Genomic DNA, 13,963 nt, shown 5'->3' with positions numbered 1-13,963 from the left:
ACCTTCTGAAGCTTTATGACCTTGTGTTGTCTGAGACAAACTGGGCCACAGATCAAATCTTTGTGGTGATTCCTTTGTCTCCTGTTTCTCATCATGTGGATTTTTTCTGACAGGGTTCTTGGAACGTTCCTTGTCCTATCCTACACACCAACACTGTTAGAACGCATCTTTCTTTTATGTGATTGAGTTATCATAGCTAATTAAATGTAATTATCACTAGTTATAATAAATTAGTTAATATTTTTCTCATTTCATTGTTTTAAATGAAGTTGAATAAGGCTCTATCTGCGCTGTGAGGATATTTTCCTTAATACATTTCTATTTTTTAAAGTTGTCCAGTCTCAATCTTTCTCTACCTGACTGAGATGCAGGTGTTGTTTTGTTTTGTATGCATTACTCATGAAGCCAGCTTACTAGCTAGTAAGATAGTTAATAGTCTGGCTCCATGGAAATTTCTTCTGGCACAAGTAAAGACAAAACACAGGGGTGGGAATGTACTCGATGGTTTCAAGAAAGGCAGGTAACTGTGTGTGAATCAATAAGGACATTTTCCACGTCTGTTTTCTCTCAGGGTTATGGCTGGTACATAGAAAACAAGGGGTTGTTTCCTGTGGTACCCATCACTCGGGGTGTGGTGCTTGTGCACCCACATGGTTTAATGACTGGCTCCTGATGAAAGGGTTTTCTGTGCTTCTCTTCTCATAGCTGTGCACTCCTGTCCTTCCCCCCCCCTTCCTTGCAAGCAGCTCATTGGGCTGCTGTAATGGTGACCTAAATTTGTAGCAAACTGCCTGTATGTGAGCTCTTTGAGCACGTGGCTCTTTGCCTGTTTAGTTCTCTAAACTCTCAGATTTGGACCAGATAAACTGAACAAGTGAAAGGGAGTGGCAGATTTTGGGAGGGGTCAGCAGCTGCCATTTTCACCAGCAGACGGCTGTTCCATCGGTTTAGCCCTGGAGGCAAATTGAAGGGCTCAAACGCTTTAAACCACAATGATAAATTCTTTGTTCTGCGTATTATTCCTGCCCTTGTACACCAACGGTACTTGGGGACAAGCTATAAGGTGATCAGGGTTAACACAGAGGATTAGTTGTAACCTGATTCAGCTTTCCCAGTCGAACAGACGGTGCAGCCTTGTGAGGCCATGCTGGCAGATGGAGGTTGTGCAGGGTCATTCAGCAGATGTGGGGCTGCCCACTTTTCATTCTAGTATTTACTGACTTGTGCACCCTCAGTGTCCTCTAGGAAACAGAGACAGCTTCAGGATGAACCCTCTGCGTTGGGTGAGGGCTGTGTCCCTGGGTGTGCTGCATTCCTTCTTTCTCAGACAGACTTCCTTCTTTCTCAGTGACAGCAGTGCACCTATAACAGCAGCGAGCCTCTAAAATATTACTCAGGTGCTATTCTGTTTCTTCTTGACTAAGGCACCACTTTGTGGTGCAGATCAGTGGACTGGCAGCTCTAAAGCAAGCTTGAGTGTGATCTGTGGATGTAAGGTTTCACATTTGTGAGGTATTTTGTAGATAATCATGAAGACCTCAGAGTTTTGAATGTAACCTTGACTGTACTGGAATCCTACTGTTTTACATGTTGAATTTTCTAGGATTTATCTGTATTTACTCATGGTTGGTTTGTGTTTGATTATTTGGTAAGTGATTGAAATCTGTTCTTTGTATGTATGTATTCTTGAGCAAGTTGATAATTTGGAAGAGTCACTGTACTGGTGTGTAACTGTGAGGTGATGGTTGTATCATGCCATGCCTCAGCAATGTGCCAAATGGATTAGGATACTGGGGAGAGGATAAGAAACAAAAATATTACTAAATCAAGTTGTGGAAATCTGTACTCAAGAGGTTTCTTATATATGCCTAACAATGTACCTGACTTCTCGTAACTTTCGCTGCTTTTGAAGGAAATGACATGAATTAATTGAGCTGCCTTCATTTAATCTAAGATGAAGGGTTTTGTCTACTTACTGGTAGAACTGATTCTATTTCTTTTCATTCCCTAGTGATAGCTGGTACCATGGGAATGTTCTGAAGTGTTTTTAATATTGGTTTTGTGGGGATGCATGGAAGAGAATAGTGGAATTTCTTGGGGATCCAGATCCATTGTTCCCTATGGGATTAACAGTGGTAGGATAAAGGCTTTTTTCGTAGAACAGAAACAGATGAACTGGTCTTATAGGACACTTCCCAGAGTGAATTAATGCAATGCTTGGGTTCATGCTGTCAGCAGTTGCATTTTGGTTAATTTTGTGTCTAACATGAGAATGTATAATTGAGAAAGCAACTCTGATTTTTCAGTAGGAAGCAGCATCTTCTGGTTTGTTTGTATTCCTTTTGTTTCCACTCTGGTTGTCTTCGTTTCTTTGCCTTTATGAGGAGGAGGAATAAAAATCAATAGCGGAGCTCTACACTGCAAAAAGAGAAAGAAAACAACAAAAAGTTGTCAGATTTCAGAGGGAAAGCCCTGGCAAAAGATACACCAGAAGGAACACCCAATCTATCCATATTTAGTGAGTAGTAGAATGGACAGGAAGAGTCTGACAGTGGTGCTATATTTTTATTTTTTAAATCATGGGTGCTCTACCGATATGATTCGGCTGTATGTAGTTCTCTGAGTAATTCTTCAGCTCCAGCCTGCTTCTGACCATCTCCTTTTTTTCCTCTTGGACTAAATGAATACTAAACCAATATGCTGCACCAACATAATTACCCTCACAGCAGAAGGAGATTCCACTTGATTATTTTCTCTTTCTACGACTTACTGAACAAATATGTGAAGGCAACAGAACATGGGTGTTAGTGGGAAGTCAGAGCTACTAATGTGACAAACAGACTGAATGACTGCAGTGGATCTAATGTATGGTATTGATTCTCCTGAGGCCAAGCCATTACAGCTGTGTTCACCTATTGAAATAAGCTTTATGTCCTACTTTGCAAGAGAAGCTGAGTGCTATGGGTATAAAGCATTCAACTGAAATTCAGAAGAGTCAGATTCCAACCTCTACAGAAAATTTATCTGATTGTTTTCTAGACATGTAATACATCAGCACGAGGTATTACATCACGTATGATTGTCAGATACCTCCTTTTTCTTTCCTCAATCCATCTTTTGTAATTACATAGTTAAGCTGTTGTCTCCTATATTGTCTGAACAATACCTTGTATGACACAAACTTAATGCCAGTCTCTAAGCACTACTTTAATATAAACAAGCCATTGTGAGAAATAATGGTAAAAATAAGCAAGAAGAGGAAAAATACGAATAAAAGGGAAGCACAGTAGTAAGACAGCTAGTATTATTTACCCTCACCAAAAACTTGTTGGGAAAGTAAGTCTTCTGTACTTTACCTTTATAAATTTCTTGTTAATATCTGGAATCCTAAAAGGTATCCTCATTTAATGCCTAAGGTTTCATGTTTACAGAAGGCTAGAGCTGTTTTTTTTTTTGTCTTGTTTTGTTTCTGGTTGGTTTTTTTTCTTTTCCTTTTCATTTAGTTGTGTAAGTAGACATTTGGTGCTTAACGCTATATATGATATAGAGCTATATATATATGACATAGCTCTATCTTTTTTATTTTTAAGGAAATGAGTGCTTTAGTCGTGTGATGATGAGACTGATGCACAATGCCTGATCAGGACAAAAAGCTGAAGAGCACAGAAAAAGCAACAGACGAAAAACCTCATGGGATTTCTATGAGGTATAGTATCTGATGTCTTACTTTGTTTGAACTTCAGCAGAACCCGTGTGGAATTTGTACTGGCTGCCAAAGCAGAATGCTTTAATTTGAAATGCAGTATAAACATGACAACTGTTACTCTGGTCACAAAGTTTATTTACACCTCTGTTGACTTAAGGCATTCTGGAGAGGTTCTAAATTCTTTTCCATGCAAAATGAGGACAGTAGACAATTTTATTTTCTGTCAGTAGCACTGTTTATTGATTTTCTTTACTCTTAAGAAGTACTTTTATGTAACTATTAATATATATACTATGCTGTTGTGTTTTATTCTAGAGACTATTCTGACCTTAAAAGACTTCAGTCTCTCTTAAATGCTCCATCAAGCAAACAACAGGTATAATATGTATATATTTATATAATAATAAATTATATAAAATAATTATATAATTATATAAATAATATTTATATAGTAATAGCTATTATTAAACATGCTGTATAACTGTATAATCACAAATACAGTTGACTAAGGTTTGTAGCACATGCTTGTGATATTGTTGTGTTCCATTATGATTGTGTTAGTAAAATCTTGTGTAGTGTATGTGGTGTCCTTTTTTTTCCTTCCCCCTTGGCAGTTATATAGCATCTCTGTGAGATAAATCCTACTCAGAAAAGTTGGAAGAATGAAGCTGAGCCAATTCCTGTCCTACTCTGCCATAATCTTTATTTAAACAGGAAAAAAATTTATTTATTATAATCTTGAACAGGTTGTATTCAGGTATTAACAGACATAGTCAAGTAGCCTTGTGAATTTATTCTCTTCAAAGCCCTTCCAAAATTTCTGTAGAAGGTAGGATTAGAGATTTATTAGTTACAATATGTAATAAACTAACATGTAATAAAATAAGAGTAATAAGGTACAGAAAATTAAAAATCAGCGTTTTAATCTTAAGCAGTTTGTCTTCAAAGAATAATAATTCAGCTGAAACTCTTCTGGGCATGAATATATTAAAGTGCTTGAAACTTTTAGGATATTGTAAAATCTTCACCTCAAATCATTTGATGGAGCTTGTGCTTACCATTTGAAGCAATGAAAACCAACATGTGAAGATGGGTGTGAGTCCTGGGAATATCAAAGCAATTTATTTCTTTCTATTCTGTAACAAGAATATCCCAAAGTAAGGGAACTGTCCATGGAATACAGGAGTTATTCATTTCCTTTCCTGGGTAGAGGCATGGATTGCTTCTGAGCCGAAAGCTGAAACTTCAATTTCTAGGACCTGGAAGAAATATGGAGGCTGTGCACATAGATAATGTGTGTGTTGGAGATTCTCTTGTTACAAATTTAAAAAGGCTGCTTTCTTTATATTTCATATATCTCCATGTGTTTGTTTTCCAACCTTGCTTTGCATTGGTTTTCTACCATTTCAGTATCATAGGATGTATGTGTTTGTATTTTACAATGGCAGTTATAGATCAAAGATTTAACAGCATCTATAGTTCAAGTGAAAAACTGAGAAAAGGTGATTTTGCTTGTTAGAATTTTTGTAATAAAACTGTTTTGCCTCATCAGTGCCTCTTTCCTCCTTAGCTTTCAGCTACACATTTTGAAAATGGTCAAATCAGCACAACAAGATCTCTGCAAAATGTCAGAAGCGATGGACAAAAACTCCATCGTCAATGGCAAGAGTCAACTGAAGCTGTTGAGCTTGAAAACTTTAGGTAAAAGAAAGAGCCAGTATGATGACACTGTGTCATATTTCTGAACATCTTTTTGTGTCTTAGTCTTGTTGAGTTGTGGAAATCATTTATATTTTGTGTCTCTTACTTGTAGTTTCATGTCAACCTGCTGAGATGTTAATGATGCAATTCTATTTTTTCTAAACCTAAGTGTGAATATTTTTCTTTGTAAGTTTGACATGTGCTTCTATTCAATAGAGGGAACTGTTGAAAGTTAATATATTCAATTTAAATAAAGTAATGGCTTGTTTGGAAAGCTTTTATTATACCGTTATGATAGATTCACATTATGCAAGTCAGACTGTTCTTCAAAATTATTACTGTCTGAAAACCTGAAATTATGTTATTCTATTGCAAGTGCTTGTATGACACTTCTTCATTTTTCTTATTGGCGTTAAGTTTTGACTTGTTAAAACATAACTACCAGCTCAGCATTTTCCGTTTTTTTTTCTTTTTCTTTTCTGCCATTAGTGTGACCTACAAGAATGAGAGAAATTTTAGCCAACATCCTAAACACAAGCTGTTTCAAGATATTTTTACCGCTTTAGTTAAGAACAGGTTTAACTGCAGGTCAGTATATTAAACACATTCATTTCCAATGAGGAGAGATCACTCTTTCTTGCCTTAATCAATGAATGAACATGCATGGATAAGGCCTGGTATATATGTTTCATAAACAGATGTCTGTGTGGAAACTTGTAGCTTCATGTTTTTACATAATCTGAGTTATAATTTTAAAATGATGATTTTGGTATTAGCTTTGAAGGCAAAATGCTTGGGTGGCTGGGATTGAAGAAGGAAGGATGGAGTATTTTGTTGAAATTTGAATGACCAAAGTTCTAACAACTGCTTGATAGTTTGTAATCTATAGTTTGTTTTTCTAAATAATTTCATTCTTATTTTGATTTTTTTTCATTTGCATTTTATAGAAAAAGCTCTTTCTTAGGCTGCTCTCATTTGGATGAGCAGGAAAATTTTGCATGATCTTCAAAAACGGAGGGGTGAAGAACGTTTGCTAAAAAGTACCTCAGAATTTCAGGATTTGTATTAATATTTACCACTGCTATATGCTGTATTTTTCCTTTTTGAATATCAGATACTTTTTATGAAGAATTCTCAGCACAAAAATTTGAAGGAGGAATCCTAAAGCATTTAAATCTGCTGATATGTAACAAATAGATTTTACAGATGTATTTGAAAAATACCACAACAATTTGCACAGTTTGCTTGGACCCCTTGGCAGAATTAACTGAGGAACCATCTTATCTTTGATAATTTAAGTATGATTACAAAGGTGATTTAGCTGCCCTTTGTAAGTATTTTATCATGGACGCGATGGTTTCTGGTGTTTGGAACTACTGCCACTGCAGTGGGTCAGAATTGTAGAATGGTCTGCATTACACACTTTTGCAGGTGTAACTATGTTGATTGGGATGCCAAAAAAAATCCAGCACACTTACTTGCCAGCATCACCGTGTTGGCAGAAGTTAGAGATGGTTCTGTTGGCAAGAAAGCTGTGAAAGCTTAGCTTAAGTTGTTTGGATATGAAGTTTAACAAAGCAGGCAGAAAAAAATCCTGCTGGCATATGCTGGTTATTACACTGAGTTCTCTAGTAACATGGAATGTAAATGTAGCTATAGTAGAAGAGGCCTGCAAATGTCAACCAGGCTCAGAGAATTACTGTTTCTGCACAGAAATATGACAAATTATTTGTCATTGAAGATATTCACTGTCAAGAGTCAAAATGTTTTGAAAGAATAACTCTGAAGAACCACCAGTTAAAGTGAGCTGAAAATAGTTTTCCAATCTGACATACTAACTTTTGCCTACCAGTATATTGTTGCTGCCCATGAAAATTATGCACTTTTCTTAAGTGGCTGAGTATGGAAGCATACTATTATTTTGGGCAGAATGTTGGCATAGAAGGAGTGAGATTTTGCTAGTATCTGTTTGCAAAACATTTTATTTTTATCAAAATATTTTTAGGCATTGGCATCTTTCCCAACTGCAAATGATAAATTAAGAACTGCCATATCACGTAGACTTCTGTTCCTTGGAATCTTGCCCAGATACAGATTCTGTCCTCTCAGTTAAAAACAACAAAAAAATCCCTGAAGATATCTGAATTTAGGTTTATTTTAGATGGGAAAATGGTGATATATACCTTCAACAGACAATGGAAATAGTTATTCTGTTACTGGTATTTATACAGGACTGCTGTCCCTAGATGCTTTGTGCTTTCTTCCAAGTCTTGGTCTTGAACTGTATACCGAAACAAAAAAAGAGGAAATTCTATTAGGAAGTATAATCCTGTATCGAGAATATTTAAATGTATCACTTTGTCACTATGTTGGAGAATTGCTCAGAATGGGATAGAATTCTATGGTGCTGTATATTCTTAAGTTGTTACAGGTCAATAATCTTATAGTCATTTGCTTCCTGTATCAAAATCTTCTGTATAACACTGATGTGTTTGTACTTGTTTATTGTATTTGCTTTATGCTTAGGACATTTGTTTTACAGGGAATGGGTTAATCAAGCTCCATCCATCCATTTTCTTAGAGTATTAATCTGCCTGAGATTATTAATAAGAGATCCACACTATCAGGTCTGTATGTCAAAGCAGCCCAGTTCTCTGGGTTACAGACAGCTTTAAAATGTGTTTCTGACGATTATAGCCGTTATTTGTACGACTAAACCCCTGACATCTGTTAGGATATTTGTTTTCATGCATTTCTTTTTAACGTGTACCAAAGATTATACTTACTGTTCTAGTGTTAGAACCTTTCAAATTTCATTTCTATAATTTATTTATTTACTTACTGTAAGTAATTCTAAACTCTGAAATTGCTAAGCATATCCAAAATCCATTGTCTTTGGTTGCTAGAATTACCATTTCTCAGCACTCATGACAATCAGGGTACTTATGTTCAAGTATCTGTTACTGCAGTGTTTTCTGTATTTTGATCCTTTTTTGTTCTTTTTTTTTTTTTTTTTTTTTTTCCTTTTAGGAAATCCTCTACAGCCTGGGTGGGATTGAAAATCTAGCTCAGGTAAAATTCCTCATTTTGTTTAAACAAATGTATCTTTCTGGAATGCAACTATCTTTCATCCTTACTTACTGTGCCACGTGTTTATTTCAAATAAGTAGTGGTGTGCTACAGCTCCTAGTTCAGACAGTCACCTGTCTGAAATGTTCTTAATGTTATGGGAGTCAAAGATTGTTTCTAATATAGTTTTCATTCAGGTAGTTTGATGATTTTTGGTGATATGGTTTCATGTAACTTTTTTCACTTTCAAGTGTTTTGAGGTATATTGGTAGAAAGCAATGATTAAATTATTGTTACCGATGATACTTTACATAGTATACTGCTGCTGTAATTCTAGCCTCTCTGTACTACATGCTTGAAACCAATTTAGGTTACCTATACAGTTTTTTGGAGACTGCAAAATGCCACCTCATTAAAGATTTGTCCAATATTGAAGGATTGTAATAATAATAATAAAAAAAAAACAGTATGTAAAGACCAACATGTAAGTGATGCTGGGAATCTCATCATGATTTTGTATGCTAACAGAAATTACACCCTTGTGATAACTTTCATTTCTCGGATGATTGTTTCACTCAGTAGCTATTAGAGAAATATAGAAAGGCAGACCATCATTTCCCACCTGTTGGATTTGTTCAACCAGCCCCACAGCTCCTGCTGGTCACCATTGTGTATGTTGTGCAGAATCTGAACCTGTGGACTAGCTTTTCCAAACAGCAGCCAAAAAAATGCTTATGAAAAGTATGAGAATGGGAACATCAAGTGATAATTCAGTTCTACAGAAAACTCTTTTCAAGCTCACAGCTTGTAAAAAAGGAATTTTGGCCCTAGGAGTAATGTTTTTGTATTTGCTGCTCTTTAACGGATTTTCCACTGGTGGAAATTTTTCATTTGATTTAGAATTCTTCTATATTCTATACTTGTATACTTCTATATTCGATGCTATTCTATACTTCTAATACCTCTTCTGTACTGTGACAAGTATTACAGCTAAATGAGTCCCATTGCTACCGTACGTTTTTATGAAACAGATACGCCATCTACCGGCTGTTATCACGCCTAACGCCCTGGATCTATTAATTAATTAATTAATTAATTTGTTTCCCTTCTTGTAGCATATGGAAACAGTAGCGAATGGCTATCTAGATTGTGGAGAAGAGAAACATAATGTAGACAAGTTGGTCAACATGACATGTAAGCGATTTTGCTAACATAAATAGTTAATAAAGCTTTATTAAGATAATAGTTAATAAAAGCATAATAAAGTGCTCTAATGATATTTTTCTATGAGGTGAAAAAATGTTGAAAATACTTGAAATGCCTGTAATTAATATATTAGTAATATATTACTAGAATCATCGTAGGCATCATCATGAATGTATGAAGAGAACTGAAATTTTTGTGGAACAGCATGTCTTGTTTTGATGCATGTGTAATATGTCTTAAGAAATTAATTGCTGTGAGAAATAAAATAACAGAGTAAAATGAGCTATTCATGGTTCAAATAGCTTACTTTTCTTTTGTTATGAAATTAATAAAATGAAAAATACTAAGTGGTAAAACTCCAGAAGTTGTGACTCCCTTTGTTCCATAGACATTCTTCAAAAGATTGCTGCTGTTAAAAATCAAAGAGAATGGGTTATAGCAAGTGGAGCACATAAAGTAAGTGCTTTATAAAATTATTTATCAAAACCAATTAGCTACTTAACTAAATGACTTATCCACTTCAGACTTAGTTAACACTGAGCTCCTAATAATGCTAAGTTGGTAGAGCAAGATAATCTAAATTCTGTTTTCTTGGTATGAGTTAGCATAATATATATATTTTTCTTGTATATGACATAATTGATCTAATGCATGGTTATTAGTTGTTCGAGGTAGTTGAATCCTAAATGTTTCAAATAAACCAATTCCAGTAATTGAGTGTACACTGTCCTGAGCTACATACTATTATGACATAAATTGTTTTTAAATTTCTGCTATGATTATTCACTTAGACAACACTGTGTGTTGGCAAGGTATTGGCCAACCTTGCTAGAGATTACAGCTAACATAAGGGTCAACACTTAATGTATTTTATTGCTGATTTCTAGCCAAACTCAGTAATGTTAGGGATAAAAATCAGTATAACTAGTGTGTGATTCTATTATGTTGCAGTTGGAGATTATAAATAGGTAATATTTTTAAAAGATCTAGGCAAATACGATTTTTTAATTTGATATACATAATTAACAAAATGTATATGAGGTCTTAAATTATGTACTGCATAATTTAAACACAGGCTTAAAAATAGCTTTTTACATCGGAAGGTCTTCATCTAGAGTTTTGAAGTGTTTTGCACAGGAACAGTTATTACAAAGTTACATTAAATTGGACAGACACTTGAACAGTCATGAGAGATACATCCTTAAATATGAAACATCTTTGTTTGGCCTAAGTCTGTTTGTATTTATATGTACCCGGAGCATATTTTAAAAGTCCCTGAAACTTTCATTGTATTCTTTAAGACACTTGTATCTTAATTTTCAAAATTTATGACTTTCCAGTACATCATTATTAGAGTCATAAAAGAAAAATGTGAAATTTATATTCATTTATCTTGTTCCATATTTCATTTTTTAGACCTTAGTAAATTTGTTATCTGCCAGAGACAGCAATGTGCTTCTGGGTGCTCTCCTTGCCCTGATTAGCTTAGCAGAAAGGTAGGCTCAACTTCACATGCTGTTCACAATAAGCATTTTATTGTTTTGTCTTGATGTAATATTAAAATTGCTGCTTGTGTGGAAGACTTCTTTAAAAAAAAAAAAAAGAAATCTTGTTCTGTAGAAGTCTAGGAAGTTAGTTTCATATTACGTTAAATTAGTAAGAAAGAGAAATTAAAAAGACTTTACTAGCTTCTAAGTAGAAACCTCAGTCCTTGCATTAATTTACACTTCTCACTTGTGCGGAGAAGTTTGCAAGACTGGAGTCATGGGAATCCCTCTGTTGTCCCTGTGCAAGATTCTGTAATTCTTACTGATTTACACCTGTATAAAAATATTTTATATTAAATTCAGTAGAACAGAACTCCACGATAAACAAAACTAATACTCTTCAGCGTAGTAAATTATCATATGATTGTTTGAGTTGGATGGGACCTATAAAGTTCATGTAGTCCACTCCCCCTGCAATGAAGAGGGACATCTTCAGCTATATCACGGTGCTCAGAACCTATGCATAAGGAATACATACATCTATGTACATGTATCTTCTCTTTTCTAGTGACCATTTTAAATAAAGATGTTTGTTTTTTCTCTTTTTCTCCTGTTGTGAGCAGGAATAGCAGAAAGAAAAGGGGAAGATACAGCATCTTTCATTCGTAATAACTTAATTCTTAATGTATTCCGGACTTGTATAACAATTTATTTGTATAACAAATGAAAAAAAAAAAAAAGAGGAAAATTGTAAAACTGAAAAGAGTAATACAATTCCTTGAGATCAGTGAAAAGTTAACTACTAACTTTTCTGTTCGCCACCCCCCCAATGTATTTCATTCTATTTCTGTTTCAATTTATGGATTTTAAAAATAGATATACATTTTAATAATTGAAATAATATTTCAGTCTTGCTGTACCCCATTTGCTTGATTTCTAGCATGAAACAAATTAAATACATTTGCACCTTTACTTTTATGCATTCAGATGTTCACTTTTATGGTTTTTTTTCTAAGTCAGAAACCATTGCAGTGACAGACTTGACATGACTTACCTGTGGCTCTAAGTATTTGTGATAGTATTAGATAAGATTGGAGGAAGAGATACTGGTCAAAAAAATGTATAAGGAATGAGAATAAAGAGCAATGTGTTTTTGGTATACATTAATTTGATATAAATGCCAGGAATAATCAATTTCCAGTCCAGAATGTAGGGAGAAGATAAGTGAGCTCACTGTTGTTGAGAATTTGCTGGTGATATTGCGCGAATACGATTTGCTTTCTAAAAGGTGAGAGTTCACTTATGGATGAATCATGTTGAAGTATTTTTGACTTTTTCTCATTTAGAGATATATTTGTTTACAGGAATTAGATAATGTGCCATTTTAATATTCTCAGGGTGAAGTTGTGAAACCTATGTATTTTCTGTCAGCTACAGTACATGTTAAAATAGTTGATATAGCGATGTATTTTCTATTAATTCTGTTATAGACTCACTTTCTGATGATGTTCTACAGTGCAAATAAATTGTAATGTTACTATAAGGTGATAGAAAAATGTTTTGTTTTTTTTTTTAATATATCTTCTCTTAACTGCTGAAACCTGAATGGTTAGATGGAAAGTATTAAACTCGTATACGTGTACTTGTATACGTGAACTCGAATACATGGAGCTGCTGTAGTTTATGTCAGAGGCTGTGTGAGAACCCACATCACTAATAAAAAAATTGTTATGATCCTTAAACACGCTTTAAGCTCAACTGAGCTTGTTAGCTTAGTGTGACATATCTCTAGTAAGAAATAGAACGACTTTCAAAGCTGACATTTCACATATGTTATCCACATTTAAAATCAGAATTTTTTTAAAAAATTGTTTAATTACTTCACCTATGTAAATTATTTTGCATATGATTAGAAATAATGAAAATGCCAAAATCTTTTTACTTCATTTCTGCATTTGAAATTACATAGATCATATGTAAACCAAAGGGTTTTAAGAAAAATTGGAATTTGAATGTTGGCAGGATACTGATGAACTTCATTGCTCTTTACAAATAATTTTAAATTCAGGTAGAGATTTTCATGTCTCATCAAACATGAATGCAACTTTTTGGTCTCAAGTGGAGATGGAAATCCCTAACCATAGTTGTTCTAGAAAATCCATCTTAATTACATTAAAATGAATGGAAATGCAGTAGGATTTTGTGAACATTTTATTCAAACCATACAGGTGAAGAATCCAGATTTGGGTTATTCAGTTTCCACTGATGAAGTTTACACTTGTACACGTAATTTACACATGCAGTACTACTTGTTTTACTTGTAATACCATTGACAAGAAGTTTTCTTTAAACTCTTCTATTTCTGTTCTTCAATACGTGGTCTATTTTGTTTTTTAAACATTTGCTGAATTTTCTCCTCTTTGCTGACTATACAAATTAACAATGAATCTCTTATTGAATTTTTTAGGCTTACAGCAGAGTTGTTGCGTCTTCTCTGTGCAGAGTCACAAGTCAAAGAACAAGTTAAAATTTATGAAGGAGTTCCAGTTTTGCTCAGTTTACTCCATTCTGATCATATCAAGCTTTTGTGGAGTGTAGTTTGGATTCTTGTGCAGGTTTGCGAAGACCCTGAGACTAGCGTGGAAATCCGGATTTGGGGTGGAATCAAGCAGCTACTTCATGTATTACAGGGGTAGGTTTCCTTTCCTGAGCACTTTGCCAATTACGTGAGAATATGCCATCTTTTAAGATACATTTGACCACTCTCATTTCATCTAATGGCATTGCATCTAAT

The 13,963-nt window shown here is 34.5% G+C and overlaps 1 protein-coding gene across 1 annotated transcript in view; it reads left to right on the top strand.

The window, feature by feature from the left end:
- NEK10 (NIMA related kinase 10) overlaps positions 1-13,963 on the top strand; it is an 87,041-nt gene that overhangs the window by 2,723 nt on the left and 70,355 nt on the right. The window contains exons 2-12 of the mRNA XM_048951392.1: positions 3,591-3,706; positions 4,022-4,082; positions 5,277-5,407; positions 5,897-5,995; positions 7,950-8,034; positions 8,438-8,479; positions 9,592-9,670; positions 10,071-10,138; positions 11,099-11,178; positions 12,371-12,457; positions 13,637-13,861. Coding sequence (XP_048807349.1) covers positions 3,633-3,706; positions 4,022-4,082; positions 5,277-5,407; positions 5,897-5,995; positions 7,950-8,034; positions 8,438-8,479; positions 9,592-9,670; positions 10,071-10,138; positions 11,099-11,178; positions 12,371-12,457; positions 13,637-13,861 — 1,031 coding nt within the window. The 5' untranslated portion in view covers positions 3,591-3,632. The remainder of the gene's footprint in view (positions 1-3,590; positions 3,707-4,021; positions 4,083-5,276; positions 5,408-5,896; positions 5,996-7,949; positions 8,035-8,437; positions 8,480-9,591; positions 9,671-10,070; positions 10,139-11,098; positions 11,179-12,370; positions 12,458-13,636; positions 13,862-13,963) is intronic.

Source organism: Lagopus muta, chromosome 7 (genome assembly GCF_023343835.1).
Source record: "Lagopus muta isolate bLagMut1 chromosome 7, bLagMut1 primary, whole genome shotgun sequence".
Lineage (NCBI taxonomy): Eukaryota > Metazoa > Chordata > Aves > Galliformes > Phasianidae > Lagopus > Lagopus muta.
This window is presented reverse-complemented; position numbering and strand designations above follow the sequence as displayed.